Consider the following 23,387-nt stretch of genomic DNA (forward strand, 5'->3'; position numbering starts at 1 on the left):
AAAATTGATTTTTAAAAATACATCTCTACCAAATTCATGATGATCAAATTTGTCAAATAATACTATGTATATTTTTACAGCATACTGTTCTAGTATTGCTTAATTCAAGAGCTAAACAATAATATTAAGGTGCTTAACGATTGAAAGTCTTAATCTTCTGTGGTAAATATAAATATAAACAAAAGGAAGTTTGGCGGGTCAAGCTTCTATTTTTTCAATGTCTCACATGCACTCCACCAATTGATCATGAGTTAACCCCAAGTGCTAAATTTTTAAACGTAATTAGCAAGTAATTAATTATATTAACCATGCTTATTTTATTAATTAAACAATTAACATATATAATCAGCGGCCTTTTCTTAGATTTTGTCGATAATAGTTGTAGCAGTATAATATTCTCTCTCCTTGGCAGGTTGGCATTCAACCTAATTAAGGATTGGCAGGTTGCAAGGCACATCTGACTTGCACATAAAGAGGTTAAGATGAGGAAAACGTTAGGATCTCGGCTGCTTGCAAACTCCTTATACTTGTGCTAAAAATCCTTTTCCAATTGGTATCCCAATTAAGTCATAAAACTGATGAATTCCCCCATGATACTATCTCCCTCACCAGTTATTCTGGACACAGCTCATGATCTAGGTGCTTGTATGCAACTTAAAGCTCTCAAAACAAAGAGTCAGATGAACAATTTGAGTGTATCCCGTGCGTGCAAAACAGCAAGAGTACTGCTAAGTTTAATCAAGCTGAATCTGGTATCCGTCCACATCGATGAGATAGGAAACTGCTACAACTGAAGCCAATCCGCAATGAAAAATGTTACCAATTAATAAATTGAGATGATTCAGCTTTTGTTGTCTAAGAAGCTTGAGCAGGTCACTTGAAAAGCTCATAGCAGTGCACATCATCAGGAGCATCTTGCTAGAAATTAACGTGTGCCATCGGGAATTTATGCGAAGGTGTTTGTAAATCTTGGAAAGCACTGCATTAATGACTCAACATCTGAATGTTTATCACGATGTTTTCTGCTTTGTTCCTAAATCCTTATCAGCTTTAGGCCCCTTAAACAAGGACGTTTAATTTGCCCTATTTGACAACAAATATGTACTCGTTACATTATACCAACAACTCCTATATATTAAGCACGTGGTTGGCCTCTCTTTCTCTCTGAAAAAATTAAAAACATAAAAATGAAGTGATCCTATTTGTCTAAAATAGGGGAGATGGGGTCATTTCGATATATCTGTTAAAGAAAAATGGATAAGAATAAAAGCTGTTATGGCAAGCCTTTCCATCACAGAACGAAATCCATTGACCTTACAAGCTCATGAGTCATGACTCAAAAGCAAATTTATTCTGCACAAAAAACCCGTTCAACCAGGCTGCAGCTAGCACACAGAAACTTTGGCCACTGGCCTACAAATATATAGGTAAGATACCAAAGTACCAAATACAAAATAAGATAACAAGAAAATGGATGCAGCATAATCTGACTCGCCCTGGTGAAAGTTTCCTCGAGCCCTGCAAATCATATAATGAAGTGAAGAGAGATGACGAGGAAGCTGAAATGCCAAAGGATCGAAGTTGCCCTATAAGAGAAACCGCCCTTGAGGAAGGAGATTCAGTTTGAACAATCTCCATTGACTCCCACTGTCCTTGGAAAAGATTGGTGGGAAATGATAAAAAAAAAACAGAAAATGAAAGAAACTGCATCACTATCACCAAGAAACCAGAAGCCTTGGCCCCCCTGCCTTGGTGGTTTGAGCATTTGAAGCCATTGGCAGGGGTGGCCTAGTGATGGTGCAGAATTAAGAGGGTTTGAGACTGAAGCTTTGTATGGGTTGATATAGGTTTTAATTTTTTTTTTCTTTCTTGGTTTTTTTTTCTTGGTCATAAGGGCAATAAAAGGGTGAGGTGACTTATGTATAAGTGTGTTGTCACTTTTTGGTTAAAAGGAACCAAAAAAGAGGAGTGGGAAGAGTGAAACGGAGGTTGCTAGTTTCAGCATCTTCCAAAGGATATACCATTGCCACCACCCCATGTTTGCACTGCATATGATGACAGCTCTTTGTTTCCTTCATTTATTTTTTTCCAAGCCCCTAGATTTTATATTGCGATTGCTACCCCTTCCTGTTTATCACGTGGGGGTAGCTCCTTCCATCCTCCGAGAGTCATGTTTCCAGAATGGGACTTTTGACCACACACTTGGTGCCAAGTGCCAAAATTTGGGCTGGGAGGTCAATCCACTAGTGAATTTTTGTTTATCAATATTTCTTACCTTCTTGGGTCAAATTATACGATTTTTTTTAGAAAAAGAAAGCAATAACGGTCCAACAGATGAATCTCTAACCTGGAATTGGGTTTTGATAAAAAATAAAGAAAAAAACGAATTAAGGATTTGAGTGAAACTTTTGGCTTCAAGAGCTAGTAATATCCGCATCAGTGACAATTTTTAGCAGGTGGCATCACACTATACCATGATCACAAAGCATTCTCTAGTTTTATTTGCACAAAGTAAAAACCTCACAAAAAGTAATGTCTTATTTAATAGAGGTAGGTCTTTTTCTTTGTTGTCCTTCAGCATTTTTCTGGTCTGAGTGAGATTTCATGTTCTACGTGACACCAGCAGTATCATTCTTTTGTTCTCTGAATCAGAGAACTTTGGTACTCTTTTTCTTCGATGGAGTAATGCCTTTGGAGGACAATTTTCACTTTGCTGAGTCATGCAGTACATGGTGTACTACCAAATTATATAAGCAGCCGTTTATTTTTACCAATTAAAGCAGGGTTCACAACAGAGTTGTAAACTAACTAGCATTAAAAAGTTACTGTCTCATTGCTTACGGCCTAAAACGGAATTGGTGTTCTCAATGAATTAAGCACAGGTAGACGGAAGCCCCTCGATCGTGCATCCCCTTATACTGTTTGTGAAGCAAATGAAGTATTGAAGGTCCAATTCAGGAAAGGAAACGATGCAATTGACTTTATATCTGGTTATCTGGACCGGAATCATCCAAAATAGCCTACTTTTTCCTATAGTTACCCGCTTTGATACCTTTTGTCACACAACCCATTCATCATATAATCTTTTATAGTACAATAATTTCTAAAGTTCATGTCTTATTTTTGTGCCAACAGGTGAGACAAGATTTAGTTCTAAATCTAACCTGGGAATGTGCTTCAGGATTTTTTTGCTGGCATGAAGGGACCAAAAATTTGCCATGAAGATATAGGAATCTTGCCTTCCATTAGTCTGTCAAGTGCCAACCCTGGGGAATTTTATTGGCTACAAACCTAGATAAGCACTTTGTTCTTTGTCTCTAGAAAGCACACTTTCTTGAATATCAATGGAAATTGAATCTAGCACTGTATTTTTTTAAGCATTTTTCAGGGAAAAAATGGAAAAAGAAAATTGCTTCAAATTAGAAGGGGAAAAAGAATTGCTTAATTGGAAGGGTCTGAGAACCACCTCCTCATACTCTTGACTCCTCTAAGCTTCATGACAAGTTCTTCACGCTGAGCTTCTACTTCTGCGTATTTAAGGCTCATGTGGAGATAACGCTCGCGAATGTCTCTCAGCTCTGCCTCTAGAGATGATTTTGTTCGTTCATATTTTTCTTTTGCCACAACTTCACCTTCGATAGCTGATTTTTTAGGTGTGTTTGATTGATTTTTTCGACCTTCTGATAACCTGGAAGATAATGGCAGTGGGATTATCCATTAAAAGAGGAAAGAAAAGTTTCTTATTTATAGTTAACCAAAGATGAAGAAGGCTTATAAGCAGAACTCATGCAGCTGAACTTCATGCAAGGATAAATTATGGGCTTTAACATGTTCCTACTCCACTCACCTATTAAGACGAACTTTATACTTGTTATTGGCTTCCATGGCCTTCGCAAGTTCATTCTCAAGCAACTGAATCTTGGAGACAGGATCAACCCCAACAGCATGAGGACTTCCATCATGGAAATCGTAATTATTATCCTGGATTGAAAGATGAAAAGGTAATAGAATGCTCAAAAGGGGAGATGGAATGGAAGCATTTCGAAAAGAAATTTAGCAATTATACGATTTCATATAGGAATCAGCAAGATGCAAATGCAGTGACAAAAACTCAACTCTAAATCTAGCAATTATACGATTTCATAATTAAAGTCCTTACCTCTCTTTTATGTTGGTTCCTGTGAGAATTGGACTGACGCTGCTTCTGTTTCTCTTCCGCTTTCAGTTTCAATTTTTCTTCGAGGGTTTGAGCTTTTATTAGAAGCCCATCGTTTTCCTCTTGAAGCTGTTCTATTTGCTGCTGAAATTGCCTGTTTGTTCGCTTGATCTGGTGAAGCTCATTTTTAAGCTCTGCATCCTGCGTCAGTAATGCCTCTTTTACCGTGAGGTCACCCTCCATCTTCACAAGTTTTTCTTCTAACGCTACGTTTTTATGTTTATAGTCTTCTAACTCTGATACAACCTTTTGCAAGGTAGAAATCTGCTCCACGATGGAATTTTTCTCTGCCTTTAAATCACTACATTCTCCAGATACTATTCGCAGTGAAGCTTCCAGTTTCTCTTTGTCAGATTTAATTGCATTGCGCTCATCTCTGAGAGCCAAAATGTTCTCCTGAAGATTTTCTATTTTCAGCAGCTGAACCTTCATATTGCTAGATTGCTCTGATACTAGCTGCCGTTCGTATTCAGAAACAGTAAGCTTTAGTTCAAGGTCATTCACAAAGGTTTTAAGTTTCCCTTCACTGGACTTGTAACTCTCCAACAACTTCAGAGCTTTTTCATGCTCGGCCATCAGTATTTCCTGGTTTTCTCTGGAGGCTGCAAGCTCATCCAACAGGTCTTCCATTTTTGTTTTATCTTCAGTTTGCAATTTCTTCAACTCATTCTCGGTACATTTCGTTTTAGATTCGGCTTCTTCAAGAGCCGACTCCAGCCTAACTTTGTCTACACGTAAACCAGAAATTTGATGTAGAGCATCATTAGCTGTTTTCTCTTTCTCATGATGCGTTGCAGAGAGTTGCATTGCAAGGTTTTCTACCTCTTGTCGAATATTCTCAACTTCATTTGTCTTCTCCAAATACAATTGATTCCAGGAGCTTTCTTCACGCCTCAGTTCCGCCTCAAGTTTCTTGTTTTTATCATGAATTGAGTCCAATTCCAAAGTTAGACTTTCCCCTTTATGTGCAAACTTTTCCATCATCAAAGTAAGATTTTTTTCCAAAACTTCAATTTTTTTGCTGCAATCAATCAAGTTTTTATCTGAGTCCTTTAATTTTGCCTCCAAGTGCGCACAATGCTCATCCAATTTTAACTTTTCCTTCCTCAACTCTCCAGCTGACTTCTGATGTGCATTGCATTCTTCTATGAGTGTCTCGGCAGTTGCTTGTAACTTTGTATTTGCTCTTCTCAGATATTCACACTTATCTTGAGAAGCTAACCACTGAACATGCTTATCCTGAAGCTTTTCTTCCATATCTGTTTTCTGAGGCTCCATCTCATTTCTAGATCTAGCTATCTCATCTTTCAGACTTGTGGCAAGTGATTTGGAATCCTCAAGTTGCATTCGAGATGAATCTCTCTCATCTTTCAAATCTTCTAGTTGAGCTTCCAAAAGGGATAGGCGTAATGACAATTGCTTATTTTCATCTTCCAGCTCTAATAAATGCATTTCAAGTTCATGTTTTACTCTTTCTAGCTCTGAAGACTTGCTCTCAAGAATTTTATAAGCGGAATCATCAGAATCCATGCTGCTTCTCAGCACCATCATGTCATTTCGCAGATCATCCAGGCACTTAGTAGCAATATCACTTTCTCCTTGGAGGACATCCAGTTTGTCCTCTAGTTGAGCCTTTTCTTTTAGAAGATTAGACACCTCAGCTTCTAGTTTACATTGATTCCGTCTCAGTTCCACATTCTCCTCTTCCTTTGACCGCATAGTAGCCTCAAGTGTTTGTGTCTCAGTCCATTTTTGAGTTAACTCCTTTCCTACTTCCGTTACTTCAGCATCCAATTCCATTTTCTGACTTTCAAGTTCTTGAATATAACTATTATAATCACTTTGAATCTCCCTGAGAATTTTCTTTTTTAGCTTCTCTTCAAGATAAAGCATTTGTGACCTGTGTTCACTCACTTCAGACCCAGCACTAGCTGAAAGCTCATCAGGTGAAAAATCAGTGGATGCAACTCCTCCTTTGAAATTGTTCTTTGTTTCCTTTAGCTTGAGTAGTAATTCGAGGTTTTCATCTGTCAGCTCATTGCAATCACTTTCTAACTCCTCTAGTTTTGCTTTCAAGGCCTCAATTTCCCTGATCAGATGTGCATCACCTCCCTTTCTGGACTCCAGTTTCAAAGAATGTCTTTCATTGAGAGACTCGGATAGCTTCACTTTCAAACTAACAATTTCTCTTTCTTTAGCTGCTAACGTACTTTTGTATTCTTCCTCAATATTCAAAAGGGCATCATTGTTCTGAGCCACTCCACTCTCCATGTCATCTTCTTTGTCCTTCAAGGCCTTTTCAAGAAGTTGTACCTTGGCCTGCAAATTCTTCTCTGATTCTTTTGATTGTTGCAGCTGGATCACTAAATTCCTATTTTCCTTTGTATTTAGTTGGATGGTATTTTCCAGTTTACTGATTTCTGACTGCAGGGATGAAATATTCTCCATGTCAACTCTTTGCTTTTCTATGGTCCCTTCCAGCTCCTTAAGAACTGAAACAAGCTCAATATTTGCATCTTGACTCCTCTTCAACTGCAAAGAGAGGTTATCATTGGACTCTTTCTGGAACCCAATTTCATTTTCCAATTCCTTCTGAATATGGGTTACACCTTCGTCCCGAACTGATGAATCTTCCAAGGTTGTTTGTTTCGCCATTGACTTCTCCAACAACAGTTTCATCTGTTCAACTTCTTTTCTTAGTCCATCACGTTCTGTATTTGCTGCTGATAGCTCCATGGTCAGATTTGCCTGATTCTTGGACTGGTCAAAGTGTTCTTTCCTCAATATGTCCAAGTCAAGCATTAATTTCTCGGCCTTCCTCTCCCACATCTTTGCTTCTGCATGAAGCTCTTCAATCGTTTTTTCTGCAGCTTCGAGAAGATTCTTAGAAGAATCTGTGACTCTCAAAGATGATGCAGAAAGCTCTTGCTGATTATCCAAAAAAGTGCTTTCTGAACCCATAATTTGTGAATCAAATGATGGATCATTTGATTGAGAAGGATCATCAAGATGACAATTCCCAAGAGGTAAACTATTTTGGGAGGTGGGAGAATCTCGTCTTTGTATCAGGTTCTGTGCATCACCACTCAAGTTGCTTACAGTAGAGAAACTTTCCCTACCTATGGAACTCTCTGCTGAATCATAGCTGTGATGTGAATCTGAAGTCGAGAAACTTGCTTCCTGCAGTGAAAGAACAAATTCTGTAAGTTTAAAAGAAAACAAGATGACAAACCTATTAAAAATGTCCTAAACTTCCGATTGAAGATTTATAAAAGACCAGGTATATAGTTTTAGTTACTCGAGTAACAACATGATACTTTGAGAATTGGTCAGGGATGTCAACGGGGTGGGTATCTTATAATTTTGAGATACCCGAACCCATCTTATTAAAAATTAATTACTTTAATTTTATTAACTATCCAAATAATTTAAAAATTACTACTTTAACCCTAACCCTAATACATTCCTACTACCCTATAATTATCCTAATCCGTTTAAATACCCGATTAAATAAAAAAATTATTATAATCTTTTTTATGGGTACCCAATTACCTAATTAACTTTTCTAATCTTATAACTTCTCTTTAAATTTATATGTTAGAAGTTTATATAAATAAAGGTATATATACAATAATTAATAATTTTATGAGTTATAATTTTTACAATGTTAATACAAAATAAAAAGTAAATATATTTATATTTAAACTACATATATATATATATATATATATATANATATATATATTAAAAGTGTTTTAGTGTATATATATAATAGTGATTATATTTCTTATAAATGAACTTAATGTATATAAACTATATATATTAAAGGATATTACAAGTTAATTAATAATAATAATGTCATGAATTAATTTAATTAATTATAAGGTTTTGTTCTTAATTTCATGAAATTAAAAAAAACATTTAGGTTTCTAAAATTATTTTAATCTCAAAAGCTCTCTTTAACTATATATGTTATAAGTTTATATAAATAATGGTATATATATAAGTCATAATTTTTGTAATGTTAATACAAAATAAAAATTAAATATATGTATATTAAAAGTATATATATAAATAATAGTAATTATATTCCTTTATAATATGATATAATATTCAAATTATTTAAATATAATTAACAATCTAATAATTTTTTTAATTTAAATATATTAATGTCATCATATTAATAACTAGAGTAATCATACTTTTCATATATTTGTTAGTTTTTAACAAAAAAAAAATTACTTGTAAAGTTGATAGAAATTGTAAATTTTATTTAATTATTAAAATAATAATAAAATATTTATAAGTATTAATCGTGTTCGAATAACGGGTTCCCAATGAGTGGTACCCGAATCCTTTTATAGAGTACCCTAATTCGGTGTAATCGGATAGGGTACCCGCAGATACTCTATAATAAGATACCCATTGACATCCCTAGAATTAGTGACTCCAATCAATTAAAATTAGGTATTTCTGTTTTAGCCATCAATTAGATACAAATAATTTGTGGGTCGGGAATAGAATCCTGCATGGTTCCCGTTTGGTGATTGTTTAGACTAATCACCTAAATGCTCGTATACTTTGTCCGACAAAAACTGCGATTCTATTCCACCAACAATGTAAGGACTGATAACCAAAAGTTTATGATGAAGCTCATTAAACTCGATAATGCATAAAGCACATACTTGAGAAGTTCTAGATCTTTTTTGGTTCATCAAATCCATTAACAAATTTATATTTAAATAAACTATACATTAAAGCTAATTATATTAAGTTGTTATATGAGTCTATCTCTTATTGGTTGTTCATGTAATAATTCAAGAAGAAGAAAATGAGACCATAACGTACCCTGCTCTCAAGTTCTCCTTGGTGCGGGGCAGAGACCAAATCTTGACTAGGGGGCGATTCGACACTCTCTGGTCCATCCGAATTAAAGCTCATATGACTAGGGTCGGTGTTATTTTCTTCACCATGGGAATTTGTCTGCTTTGCTTCTTCATCCCTAAAATAATCCATATATAGCAAATCTTTATGATCTAATATAACATTTAAGAGGAAGAAAGAAAGAAAATCTGACCCAAGGGCACTGGATGATACAAACATGAGTTTTAATCTTGGTGTCAAACAATGAATTTTGACCTGCATATCAAAATCATAGGTGCAATGTCGTTAGAAACAAAAACTTAGCTTCAATTTATGTCTCATTCAGATTAGCAAAGTGCTTTGGCTTCTGCATTCTCGCTTTCATGTTACTAAAGAATGTTTTGAAATTATTAAGTGAAGTTAGATTTATTTCAAGGACCGAATCAAATTTTGATTTGGTTTATATGTGTAGGCTTGATTTTCTATCTGAACGCCATTGCTATTGACCAGGGCACCTGAAATGTTTGACAGGATGCTTCCCACGGCTAATGTGACCTGAAATGATTCCAGGGCATGAGAAAAAAGTGGTCGTTTTGCTTTGAAGTAAGTAGGTGAAAGCTTTGATTAGGGCCACTGCCCCTCCCTTGTACCAAACAACAGACAGTAGGTGAAAGTGTTTTGGAAATAATTTAGACACTGTTCATTTCAAGAAAAATGAAGTGAACTTGGTAAGTGACTGATAGCGATCATCTTTCTAAGATTTAGTTTAACTTCATCTCTTCCCAAACGTAAATTGTAACTACTAACAAGTCGCATTCATAAGGGCTAAGGTTTCCCTAATTAAGAGCGTTGAAGAAATTTTTTACTTGTGTGCAAAAGTTTTCATCCAATAATCTTTGTAACTGCTGGCATATGTTTTTAATGCAATGTTAACCATATTGTTTTCGAGTTAAACATGTTAATACAATAACTGATTGATTTAGCCATTAAAGAAAGGTTTACTCGTAGGACCCTGACTCCTATGGGCAGCCCCACCGCCTTACAACGGGCCAGGTACAACGAGTTACCATAATTTTTTCATTTTGGTGACCAAGGAATCACGAATATCATCTGTTCTGTATGGCTGACATTTTAAATTTTCTCTTTATAACGGAAGATAAGAGGGAAAATTAAATAAAAGCAAAATTAGAAGCAAAAATGAGGGGAAAGAAAAAGATTTTGCAACAAATTAAGAAGAGATGCCGGATATGCAAACAAGACATCTGCAGTGAAGAGAAAAACAAGTAGAGAACTCGGAGGGTTGATACTCACTAGCAAATTTGTCCCATGGTTACATTTTTTCAGTGGCAATGAAACTGGAACAACGGCGGTTGAACTTATATAGTCAGTCATATTCACTGTAGCCTCTCCAAGAATGCCAGATCTAGCTGATCCCTACAATCCAACAGTCAATTTGCAATGTTATCGTCTATTACTTCACTCAATTCAATCGGACATGATCCATAGATAAACATGGCCGGATCAAGTTTACAAGAACGAATATACAGAAGAATGCGTCAGACCACCAAAAGAAGAAGGATGTTCAAAATTAAATTCAATCACGGAACAGAAAAACGATCCTTGCAAACTATGATCAGCATTTACCATGGCAACAACAAGCTTGAAGAGACAATCCTCCATCACATTGGAAGCCTCGTTTCGTGAGACCCATATAGATTCTGGCAGAGCCTCTGTCCATTGACAAGTCCCATTTCGGACTACTGCTTTGCTTGTCTTTGCAATGGTTTTTCCATTCTCCACAGAGATTATGGACATAAACAACCTGTCCCATCCTTTTGGTACCTACCACAAAACCCCAGAAAAACACAGTATTTCACTCGTTTAATATTCAAACGAAAGCACTAAACTGGGAAAAAAAAAGAAAGAAAATGGCAGTATGAATTACCTGAACCGCTTTGAAGTTGGAGAATTTAAAATCTATCTTTTCCCCTGATTTAGTTGGCCTTGTTTTGTGCAACCTGAACATTGTTTTCCCAGCTTTTTCTAAATCTTTTCTTTCTGAATTAATTAGGAAAATCTGGAGATAGCGTAGCAACAATACTACCACTATTTCTATTGTATTACCACCTAAAGGGAGATTGTTAGCTTGCTGGTCATTGTTGTGAAGCATACTCGTCAACTTTATTTCCTTCCTACGCAGAAACACTATGGTGTACCAAAAGTCATACTACTACCCTTGCACCACTCTGAAACTGACACATGTACAAAAAGTCAACTTTGAAGTAAAGACTTTGGGACGGCTCAAAATAATTGGCTTGTCCCCAAAGTTGGAATAGGCGTCTGAACAAACTGGACATAACTGCCGTGAGACAAAAGTACAACAAAGGTTGGTTGATTAAACAAGATTCCACTGCCTAATCATTAGACAGCGAGACAAACATGAAATCAATATGCTATTAAGTTTGCTTACTTCCAACTTAGTGTTGTTCGATGCATTCCATCTCTATGAGAAGTTGTCTTTATCTTATCCTTGTATGTGCCAAACACTTTCTCTTGTACTTGGCGATGCAATAAGGTATTATAACATGGGTATTGGGTAGGGTAATGCTACTTGTTTTAACCTTTTTGTCTTGATTTTTTGTTAAAAATTATATATTGGACTAAATTAAAGCTGTGCTTTACCAAATTATGAGTCGTCAATTTATTCATAAATAAATAAATATTTAATGTTCAATTAACAAAATATTGTCATATTAATAAAACTATTGGGACGAATAATATCTACCATAATATTATCCCACGCATAGGCAATTATTTGAAGTCTATTAATGAGTTTTAATGCATGTCACGTGGGCATTGAAAATTAATATATCATTTGAATAATTTCTTATTTATGGTCATTTACATAGTATGCATAAGGTGAAATCAGGGGGTTGGCGGGCCTATCCCCTTTGGCTTGTTAATATTAAAAAAGTCAAAATATCTAGAAAGTCTTCAATTAAATTTTTCTATTCAAAATCGTAATAATTTAATCTCTTAGTTTTAAAAATTATTTTAATTTAATTCTTTTTTCAACAGTATCCAATTTTGCTGTTAAAAAAGATAACATCAGTATTGATGTGACATTAACATGATGAAAAAAATTTATTTAATCTTTTTATATTATTGTATTTTAATATAATACAAGTTATTCATTTAAATTTGATTTTAAGTATGAAATTTTTTTCAAAATTTTTTTTATAGAAGAAGAATTTAAACTTAATTTTTGTAAAAAAGATAAATTAATATACATATTCTAAAATCAAATAATAAATAAAAAAATATTTATATATTTTTTAACATGTAAATCTTTTACACTTAAGTATTTGACTTATTAATAACTATATCTATAATCTACTTAAATATTTATATTTTTTAAATAGTTTTTTCAACTTAATCTCTCAACATCTCAATTTTGTTCAATTTATTTCATGTATTATATATTTTTGTTCAATTTAGTTCTTATGACATGACATAATTTTTTTTGATCAACCACGTGGCACTGACACGTTAACATATCAGTGCCACGTCAATATTGCCACACCATTATATTTGTGCTACGTGGTACTGCAACGTCATCAAGTTTGCACCATGTGACATGCCATGTTATCATGTTGGTGTCATGTCATTAAAATGTGCCACGTTAGCACCAGATCAAAGCTGACATTATTTCTTTTAACAATAAAATTGAATGCCGTTAAGAGGAATAACTAAATTGAAATAATTCTCAAAATCTAAAAACTAAATTATTGCGATTTTAAGTAGAGTGACTAAATTTAACAAAATGCCCTAATACAGGGATTTCCCAAATATTTTGACCAAACTAAAAGCACAGGTGTTTCATTGAATATATTAATATATATTATATATATATATATATATATATATTATATATAATATATATATATTATATATATAATNAAATCCACTTTGTCCCTCTTAAAAATTGGTCCCATTACCAAACTTGTTATTATGGTTTCATTTAATAATCAAAAAATGATTTATTGAATTTTTTTGTAAAAATATTTTATTAAAAAAGTTGTTGAAAATATTTTTTATTATTTAGATATGCTGTCGAAAATATTTTTCTTTATAACTCATCTTTAGAAAATTTTCCCATCTTACTACCATGACACCAAAAAAAATCAACATTTATCAATTATACAAAACATCTTAAAATATTTTTTTAATATTAAAATATTATATATAAATAATATTTTAATTTATTTATTTCTTCATGTTGTTATATTGATTATTTTGTTAAGTGAATAAATCATAAATTGAAAAATTAAAAAAAATGAGTGATTTTTATATGCGAAAAATTTATTTTCTTTCTTATATAAATTTTTTCTTTAATATGTTATAAAAAAATTATTTTCTTTTCATTTTTTGTCATGTAAACTCGAATATGATAGAGATGAGCGATTTCAATAGTTTTTATTCAAAAAAAAGATATTTTAAATAAAAATAAAATTGTTTTAAAAGATTAATAAAAATGTAATAAAGAAATTAAGATTTATTTAAAAAATTTGACAAAATAAAGGTTTACCAAAATTATTTTCACTGCAAAGTAAAAGTTTTATTAAGACTTACCTTTGTGATTGCTTTGTGGCCATACGTAGACAAATCCCTGTCGCACAAGTCTGCCAAAAGCCCAAAAAGGGGAATTGCAGCTTGGGTTGGCAACAACCATCATCACGGGGCCTCTTAAAAAACTTGATCCAACAACGTGAAAGTTGAATCCATCCTCGCCGTCGAGCGCCGAAAAGGCTAAAACCCAATCAAGAAAAGCTTGTTAGTTGTTCGTTGGCCTTGGGTTGTTGTTATTAATAAAGCTCGTGACGTGTTTAAGCCTCGGCTGTTGTCTTGGATACACTTTTTGTTCTTAAAATAGACCACAAACCAGACATCTTGGAGCGACGGAACTGAACTCAATTCAAGCGAACTTGACAGTGTTTCATCCTAAAACGTATCCAACAAACCATGCGCTCTTGTGTTGCTTTTAGCTCTATAACCTTCCCTTCCCTTCCTCCTCGAAGACTGACCATTAATATTCCACTTCAATCTTTCTCAGTTAAATCCTCCATTGAAAAAACTCCCACCACCAAACCCAAACCGACAAGCCCTTCAAAGTCCACCTCTTGGGTCAGCCCCAATTGGCTTACTTCTTTGACCAAGTCCTTAACAATTGGCTCCAACGATGATTCACGAATACCCATAGCCAGTGCTCAGTTGGAGGATGTCTCTGAACTTCTTGGTGGTGCCTTGTTTTTGCCTTTGTTTAAGTGGATGAATGAGTATGGACCTATCTATCGGCTTGCTGCTGGTCCTAGGAATTTTGTGGTGGTTAGTGACCCTGCCATTGCAAAGCATGTTTTGAGGAATTATGGCAAGTATGCTAAAGGACTTGTCTCTGAGGTCTCCGAATTTCTTTTTGGATCGGGTTTTGCCATTGCTGAAGGTTCTCTTTGGACGGTAATATCTGTTTCCCTTACTGCATTGCAAAGAATTGGCTATTTGAGTGAATGTAGTTGTGTTCTTTTTTTTTTTTACCAAAATTTAGATTGCTTCTTTGCTGTGCAAGTTCTCTGTTACAACTAGAAGATTTTTTGTTTCCCAGCTTAAACATTATGTTACTAGGCTGAATATTTTAAATATCATTCCTTCATCATGCGCTTTGATGCAAGCTTTGATAGTTATGTGTTAGTAGTATGTTTACATTATAATCTAGATCTTCTTAAATAGAGTGTTAGCAAATTGGTGTAGAACTATTACATACTAAGAAAAAGGAGTGAAATCCCTTGTAGGTTGATTGCTCGGCGTACTTCTTTTGTCAAAGTGAAGGCTTATTGTCCTGATTAACTTCTACAAATAATCAATCTATGTATAACTATTAGAAACTGGTTATGTCGTGTACTCTAGTTAAATTTAATTTCTCTTTCACTTTGAGCATGAAAAATCTGATTTGTAATAGGTGAGGCGCAGGGCTGTGGTTCCATCTCTTCACAAGAAGTATTTGTCTGTTATGGTTGACCGGGTATTTTGCAAATGTGCCGAGAGATTGGTACAGAAGCTGCAACCGTTTGCATTTGATGGCACTGCTGTAAACATGGAAGAAAAGTTTTCTCAATTGACTCTTGATGTCATTGGTCTGTCAGTATTCAATTATAATTTTGATTCATTGACATCTGACAGCCCTGTCATTGATGCAGTTTACACTGCACTGAAAGAGGCAGAGTTACGATCCACAGATATTTTACCCTATTGGAAGGTAGGTTCCTGTTCATTTCCTTATTTAGCTTTTCATGTTTGTTGTTTTGGTGACAAACTGTCATTTATGTTTGTTGCAGATTAGAGCTTTGTGCAAGGTAATTCCAAGACAAATAAAGGCTGAACAAGCAGTTACAGTCATTAGGAGAACTGTTGAAGAACTTGTAATAAAGTGCAAAGAGATTGTGGAAAGGGAAGGTGAAAGAATTGATGAGGAGGAATACGTAAATGATGCTGATCCGAGTATCCTTCGCTTCTTGCTTGCAAGCAGGGAAGAGGTCTAACACTACTCTTTACTTCTTTATTTCTGATTTCTTTTGCTTTTGATAATGAATTGTGGTCTTGCTTTCATGTTGAGCATACTACAAGTTGTGGACGTCCTGTTTAAGCAGGAGTAATAAGTCATATGTAAAGGATATCACATCAGTTTCTTTGTAAAGCATTTAGCATTTAACATTATACCGTGTTACATTTACAATGACCAATTATTCTGACTATGTGAGACCTACATATATTAGTTTAGTAAAATGCTTATCATTGGTAGCTTCCTGTTTCACTAGATCTTGCTTTTAGTTTAATATGCAATTAAATAAGATTTTAAATTGAGCTTCAATGATATTTTTTGGACTTGTTTGTTGAGTGATGTACATAATCATCAGATAAATTTTTGTACAACTCTTCAAATATTTGGTTATGAAACCATAATAATAAGAAATTTATGTAATTAAGATAGCATCCTACTCAAGGAATTATTTGGCCACAACCTTTTATATTGGACAGCAAATTCATGTGTATAAGATCTGCCTGTGGTTTAGCTGTTAACTACAATTTTTCTTTTTGTTGATATAGAAGACTTTAATAGTAAATTTTCAAGGAATCTCACCCCCCAATCCTTCTTTTCCTTTATTGTGGACACTTGGCTTCATGGTCTTATGATGATGGCTTCCATCTGTTACAGGTTTCAAGCATGCAATTACGAGATGACCTTTTATCAATGTTAGTTGCAGGTCATGAGACTACTGGTTCAGTGCTGACATGGACACTGTATCTTCTAAGTAAGGTACTTTTCCTCTGTCTGCTTAATTTGTTGTTCAATTTGCTATCTTTGGAGTTTAGCTGCAAAGCAAAACTCTGTCCTTTACAGTGTGAAAGTACTTCTGCTTCTCCCTGGTTTATGTCGCACTTCATATTTGCTTATAGTCCAGGCTAGTACTTTCATAATGGAAATATAACTACCTCAAAATAACAATGTCAGAGAATATGAAAAGAAATTCGTAAGTTGAACAATGGTTTTGTCATGTTTGGCTTCTGTCTTCTATATCCTGCTTGTGCTTTGCGAAGATTCCTTTGTTTGCAGGGATTGATGAAATTTGCTGCTAAGAGTAAATTGGGAGACAAATGTTTATGATAGACAGATGAACATGGGGTTTTGACTTCTATCATTGCCCCATGCATCACATTACTAAGGATTTCTTTTGCAGTTCTGGTCATTTCCAGAAATCTAAAGTTTTATGTCAAGTGACAGTAAACTGCTTTTAGCATAATTCACTTAAGGCCCATCTGCCTTTTTTCCCTATTTTAACTTTCCCCATCTGCTGGATAAGCCCAGAGGCCAATGTGTTCTTAGCAACCTGTATGTGGCAAATGTGAGAGGTAGCTAGGTTGTAGTAAACATCTCTGGGAGCACACAATTACACATTACAACAATGCACACAACAGATATATCTTTTGCGGTCATCAAATAGTATCAGGCCACAATTACTCATTCCAACAATGCACATGGCAGTGTTATCATATCTTAGGAAGATGTTTCTTTTACAGTCATCATATAGTATCAGGCCTTTATCTTAACTATCAACAATTGGTAACATAATATCATTCTACCATTAAAATGCATCACAATTAAAAATCTAGAACAGTTCTAACTTTCTTAGTAACCTTTTCAAGCTTTACGTTCCCTGGCATCTGCCAAAATTCTTGAAAGCCTTTAGCTTCTAGCATTTAATGAATCATGACTGCATGTTTTGTCAATTTTTTGCTTAGAAATCATAGATATAGGTGATGAGGGATGTTCTAAAATGAGAATGTGACTAACGTTATTTTGTTCTTCCATCTTGTAATGCAGGATTCCTCCACATTGCTCAAAGCACGAGAAGAAGTTGACAGAGTCTTAAAGGGAAGGCCTCCTGCCTATGAAGACATAAAGGATCTCAAGTTTCTAACTAGATGCATAACTGAGTCATTGCGTCTATACCCACACCCTCCTGTAAGTTTTAACCTGTACTTTAGCTTCCTTTAAAGTAAATTAATATGATACCAAACAGACAATAAAGACTGACCTAGAAACTTTTTTAGTATTAGATCTTCTTTACTAATTGGCTTAATTTTTTATGATGTACTCTTAGGTCTTGATAAGGAGAGCTCAAGTCGATGACATTCTTCCTGGAAACTATAAAGTTAAAGCTGGTCAAGACATAATGATTTCAGTCTATAATATACATCATTCTTCACAGGTTCTAGCTTATGTTCTGCATTTTGTAATATTTTTTCCTAGTTAGACATACCATACCGGTTGCTTTTTAATTTCATGAAGTTTTGCTTAACTGAAGGATGCAAGTTACTTAATTTATTTTGGGTAAATTTGAAATTCAGTAAATTTTCACCTACACAACTTGCTAGAAGGAAATGGGTTTGCTCCATAATGTGAATCCTGTGTGAAATGCCTCATTTTCCCTAATTAGCATCCTACATATCAAAGTGTACCTGCCCTTTCTTTTTGTTCAATTTGTAGAGTGCATATTGATCTTGTAAAATTTTTTGTTTCCTTCAAATTGTAAACATTTTGAGTTTTCAAATTTCTAATCCGGTCAATTTGTTCGCCTGTAAATCAGGGAGATTTATTATTAAAATCTTCTATTTTCTTTGGCAGCAATAGCTGAAGATTGCTATGCTATACTTATTGTGTCATTTCTCTCTCTTTCTTTCCCAGGTCTGGGAGAGAGCTGAAGAGTTTGTGCCCGAAAGGTTTGACTTGGAAAGCCCAGTCCCTAATGAAACAAATACAGATTACAGGTACTCAAAATTTCTACTAGTTCAGTTCCCTGGTGTCCTCTTCTCATTTGCTTTACATTAGCCTATTGTATCAATATGCTGATAATATATTAAAACGTGTTCCTCAGGTTCATTCCATTTAGCGGAGGGCCTCGTAAGTGTGTTGGTGATCAGTTTGCTTTACTGGAAGCTATTGTGGCTCTTGCAATTTTTCTTCAACGCTTGAATTTTGAGCTGGTTCCTGATCAAGACATTAGTATGACCACCGGAGCCACAATACATACAACAAATGTAATTCTCCTCATAAACTACCTGTTTCTTAAGCATAAGAACTCATCACATAGATTTGTTGACAAGGTGCTTTTTGTTGCAGGGTATGTACATGAAACTCAGTGAACGGAGGTCTAAATTTGATATTAGTTCACCAACTTCTTCGAAGTGAGTAGTAAATTTGTTTAGTATTGAATCGTTTCATGTTATGGTAATGCACCATAGCGGAAAGAAGGAAGTACAATGATTTTTGGGCTGTGAATGAAATTAATGTCAATTTTCCAATTTATGTTTGCTGCAATTACAGGTAAATGCAAGAAAAATGAGAGCAATATTTCAGAAAGCATATAGTTTGTTCTCTAAATAGAGGTCATTAAAAACCGAAACAGAACATAGCATAAAAGCAGAGCATATCATATCTAAGTAAGGCACAAAATAGAAAGAGAAAGTAAATATAAGGAAGATCAAAAAGATATCTTTCCACTTGATGAAATCATACAATAACTGTCAACAGATGCACACGAGCATCAAGTAATAACAAAGCCTGGATGCCCAAGAGGAAAATAAACAAGACTTTAAAATCATACAGCTAATCTTTTCCAGGCAAGATAACCCAGTTAAAGAGAGGGTAGGGTTTCCTTGCAACGCGACGAGGAAAATACGTTGTGATACTTCTGTCTTCCAAGTCGAAGACATAAAGGTGTATTTGTTCACGTTCAGTGTAGTATATTGCGTTTGACCTTATTTCAGATTGATCAGTGGCTGGACAACATATGCCATGATCTTCATCAAGAAAAATGGCATTTTCTCCTACGCTGATCACCTCCTCCAACGCCCTTTTAGAGAAGTCAAGTTTGAAAACTGTAAAACCCATGTCCCAACATGATCCACTGATAAAACGAAACCTGTAAACAAGCAGCATCTCTCCTGAAAATTCTACCAGATGACTTTGAGACAACAATTTAGGAGCTGAAACGAATGGCGGAACTTCTTTCGTGATCAAGTCTGAAAATTGAAGAGTTGATCCTACAATCTCAGCTGTGAGCAAAAAAGATTCTGGATATAATGAGCAAATAATCTTTCCTCCAAAGAATGCAACACTTGACAAACTACAAGGAAAGTCTTCAAAGGTCTGTGAAGAAAATTCTTGATCACCCGGACGACAAAATTTAAAGATAATTTTATTATCTTTTCCATGGATGAAGACAATGTAACAATTGCAATCACTAGGTGATGCTGTGAGAATGCAAAAGGAGCTATTCATGTCTAGAGGAGGAAGCTGAATTTCTTCCATGGATTCAAGATTTAGAAGGCAACACTCATGGGAGTCCTCCCTCAAAACTAACCATCCAAAAGAAGAGGTGCATATTAATTTGTTTTCAACCTCGGATATGATTCCAGGGTAATGCCGATCACGTGATATACTGAAAAATGTTTTCTTTTGGTGTTGTTTTCCATGAGATATAATAAGCAAAGGGTGCCGTTGAGATATGAGGTCAGAAGGAAAATCTTTATTCTCAACAGTTTCCATGTCCTTCAATTCCATAGAAGCCATCTCTACCTGCGTGTGGATGAAAAAGCCAACTTTAAGGTATATATGTATATAATGATTGGACGAAATCCATGCATAGTGATTAGTGAGTGAATCTAAAAACCTAAAGAATCCTTGCCATGGGAACAGGTTCTTATTGGCTATATATTGTGAAGACTCAAGAGATGATGAAGCATATATAATATAATCTAGAAACTTCAATCGTATGTATATCTTTGAAGACTGTGTATTAGGCAGATGAGAGTTCCTTTAGTTGGTAATTCGCTTTCTCAACTAGTCACAAAAACAAAAAATAAACACTCATTCAACCATGTGTTTAATCACCGATTGTGATTAGAGATTTAGAGGACAGTGAATGACGATGTCTTCTTTCTAACTCACGCAGAATGAAACAAAATCTATGATTATTAAACTCATCTTATACACAGCAAATAGAGAATACCAGTAATTTTCCAAGAATAAAAATCCAAAAAAAGGATGCAAAAGATAACGTTAACCGAACGAACCTGTTGATGAAGTTGAAGGAAACACAAAACCCTGAATTGTTGAGTGCTTGAATTTATAGCCTCAAAGTAAGTCCTAATTCGAAGAGGACTTGGGAGTGCTGGACGTGGATTAATTATTCCTTGGACATAAATTAATTATTTTATCTCTTACCATAAGTAGTACAATTATTAGTGTAATATAACTCCTAATACCACAAAGGACTTGTTCGTATTATAATACTAATTACGGGTGTTTGTTACATAATATATCTGCTTTACTAATTCAAGAATTTAGTAATTTTCACTATGAGATTTTAATCTTGACTTAATTTGGATAGACATTGACCAAGATTTATCTCATATGATCCACTTTTTTATTTAACTAGACTCTTCGACAGTACCAACCATATCTCTCTTTGTATATTTATTAAACATATATATACTAATATTTAACATCTAAACATTTGACTTATTAATTAGTATATGATCTATCTACTTAAAAAGTAGAGTTTGAATCTCTTTTTCTTAATTCTTTATTTTGTACTTAACACATAGTTGGAGTTATTTATGTGATTTTTACATGAATTTTTTCTATCTGAGCTACTTTATATTTTTGTCGAACATTGAACTTTTAGTATAAATGTTTATAAACATTGTCTTCGTCCCCCTTAAACACAAAATCTTGACTCTGCCATTGACCTTACCTTTGGCTTGTTATATCTCATTGAAAATAGAAAAAATTGTGAGGAATAATCTTTATTGATAAAGGCATTTTAAAAATAACCATCAAAATAAATTTAACTGTTTTTAGCCATATTTAAGCATGACTTGATAAAAATACTCTTTAAACTATTTCAAATAAATTAAACCATTCATCATAATTTCTCTCCATTTGTGCTTCAGATTTCTCTCTCTCACCATCTCACTCTCTCAAGTTTTATCGATTTTTCTCTTCGGTATTCGTCTGCTATACTTTTAATTTCTCTCTCTCATGTTTTCAAATTTCTTTTTCTTGCACTTTCAAGACACTAAATAATAGTTTTGACGTGCTTTGATGGGTGGCTACTTGAAAAATTCTATTTTTAGGTATTTTTGATAAAACTAAAATGGTAGAAATAATCACATATGTATGAAATAGCTTTTAATTGAATCAATTTGGGACCTAAACACTACTAAACTCAAAATTTTGAAATTTATAAATTTAGATTTTCAAAGGAATTTTTTTTATTTTTAATCAAAGTAGGTATTTTAGATAAAAAAATTTGTATTTTGATTTGTGAAAACATGTTAGAAACACTTTAATCGATGCCATATTATCAAAAAAACAAAAAAAAAATGAAAAGAGTTGAGAAGATTTGAAATTTTTGTTCGTAAGTAATAACAACATTTTAGGCATTAAAGTGTAATAAATTTTTTTGAATATGCCATGTAATAACAATAATTTTTCAACATGACGTGTAACAATAATATTTTTTTTTCAACATGACGTGTAACAACCTTTTATAGTCATGGCGTGTAACATGTTTTTAAACATAGTGTGTAACAACAGTATTTTTTTTAACATGGCGTTTAACAACCTAACGATGACGTGTAACAACAGTATTTTTTTTCAACATAACATATAACAACCTAATCATGGCTTGTCACATGTTTTTGTACATGGCGTGTAACAACCTAACCATGACTTGTCACATATTTTTGTATATGGCATATAACAACCTAATCATGGCGTGTAACAACCTAACCATGGCTTGTCACATATTTTTGTATATGACGTGTAACAATCTAACCGTAGCGTGTAATTTTATTAAAAGTAATTTTGTTCAACTTGATTAAAAATAATTAAAATTATAAAGAGGGTTATTTTTGAAAATATCTTATCTTTAAGGATTATTTTTTAAAATGTCCCTTAAAAATATTATCAATGGCTAATGTATCAAGTCTCATAACCCAAACATAACACTATCATATCATCCTGAAGCAATGGCCCAAAGTAATACAAAATTTTTCTTTATACTATTCATGTAAAAATCTTCAATTAAAGTCATATTGACAATTTGCTTAAGCCATATTCGTATGTATAAATTATTACAACTTATCTAAAATCTCAAAAATGATAAATTAAATAAAATAACAGTTAAAACCGAGCTTGCCAAGTGAGGTCTTTTGAACGTGCAAGCCTCTCTATGTACCATTTGCAAGGAAAGTCCAAAAATGATTTATCACCTTTTGCTCCAACCCCCTCTCATGGAAAATTTGGATGCGATGCACTCATGTGGCCACTGGGGAGTTCAATGGGTCAGCCCCAAAGACAAGTCCTTCTTTAATGTTTAGCAAAACGCTGTACCGAATACTAGCTCAGCTAGAAAATGACGATTGCTGTTTTAAATGATTATCTTGTCCTTGTGGCTCCAACATATATAATAGCATGGTTTTCAATAATAAAGTACTCTTTGATCAGTTGGAACTACTAGACGCTATATCAAAACCCGCCTGGCCATATGGTGCAAAGGGAAATGGACTTCATATCAGTTACTTGTCTATTGCAGACTTCCAAAGGGACAACTTGTGCATCCACATTGCATGATCCAAAGAGTAGGTGAAAACTGGTTATGTCCCCGGTCCTCCGTATGGCTCTCTC

At 34.1% G+C, this 23,387-nt stretch overlaps 2 protein-coding genes across 2 annotated transcripts; one reads left to right on the forward strand and one right to left on the reverse strand.

Moving 5' to 3' along the window:
• On the reverse strand, positions 3,226-11,190 carry LOC18598091 (myosin-11). Its single transcript, XM_018120597.1, has 8 exons — positions 11,025-11,190; positions 10,724-10,921; positions 10,391-10,513; positions 9,318-9,355; positions 9,065-9,218; positions 4,160-7,396; positions 3,848-3,981; positions 3,226-3,688 (listed from the first exon to the last, which is right to left on the reverse strand). Exons 1-8 carry the CDS (start codon positions 11,103-11,105, stop codon positions 3,442-3,444), a joined length of 4,212 nt encoding a protein of 1,403 aa, XP_017976086.1. The 5' UTR covers positions 11,106-11,190; the 3' UTR covers positions 3,226-3,441.
• LOC18598092 (carotene epsilon-monooxygenase, chloroplastic) lies at positions 13,818-19,010 on the forward strand. The gene is made up of 9 exons (XM_018122466.1): positions 13,818-14,593; positions 15,093-15,389; positions 15,469-15,666; positions 16,347-16,448; positions 17,514-17,654; positions 17,794-17,901; positions 18,378-18,460; positions 18,568-18,730; positions 18,813-19,010. The coding sequence occupies exons 1-9, from the start codon at positions 14,102-14,104 to the stop codon at positions 18,879-18,881; spliced, it is 1,653 nt and encodes a 550-aa protein (XP_017977955.1). The 5' UTR covers positions 13,818-14,101; the 3' UTR covers positions 18,882-19,010.

Source organism: Theobroma cacao, chromosome 5 (assembly GCF_000208745.1).
Source record: "Theobroma cacao cultivar B97-61/B2 chromosome 5, Criollo_cocoa_genome_V2, whole genome shotgun sequence".
NCBI lineage: Eukaryota > Viridiplantae > Streptophyta > Magnoliopsida > Malvales > Malvaceae > Theobroma > Theobroma cacao.

Coding starts and splice junctions, on each gene's coding strand:
- LOC18598091 (XM_018120597.1), bottom strand. CDS start 11,105: ATGTTCAGGTTGCACAAAACAAGGCCAACTAAATCAGGGGAAAAGATA. Junction 9,219..9,317: donor ACACCAAGATTAAAACTCAT/GTTTGTATCATC, acceptor GGATTATTTTAG/GGATGAAGAAGCAAAGCAGA. Junction 7,397..9,064: donor AAGGAGAACTTGAGAGCAGG/GTACGTTATGGT, acceptor CTTTCACTGCAG/GAAGCAAGTTTCTCGACTTC.
- LOC18598092 (XM_018122466.1), top strand. CDS start 14,102: ATGCGCTCTTGTGTTGCTTTTAGCTCTATAACCTTCCCTTCCCTTCCT. Junction 15,390..15,468: donor ATATTTTACCCTATTGGAAG/GTAGGTTCCTGT, acceptor TGTTTGTTGCAG/ATTAGAGCTTTGTGCAAGGT. Junction 17,655..17,793: donor GTCTATACCCACACCCTCCT/GTAAGTTTTAAC, acceptor ATGTACTCTTAG/GTCTTGATAAGGAGAGCTCA.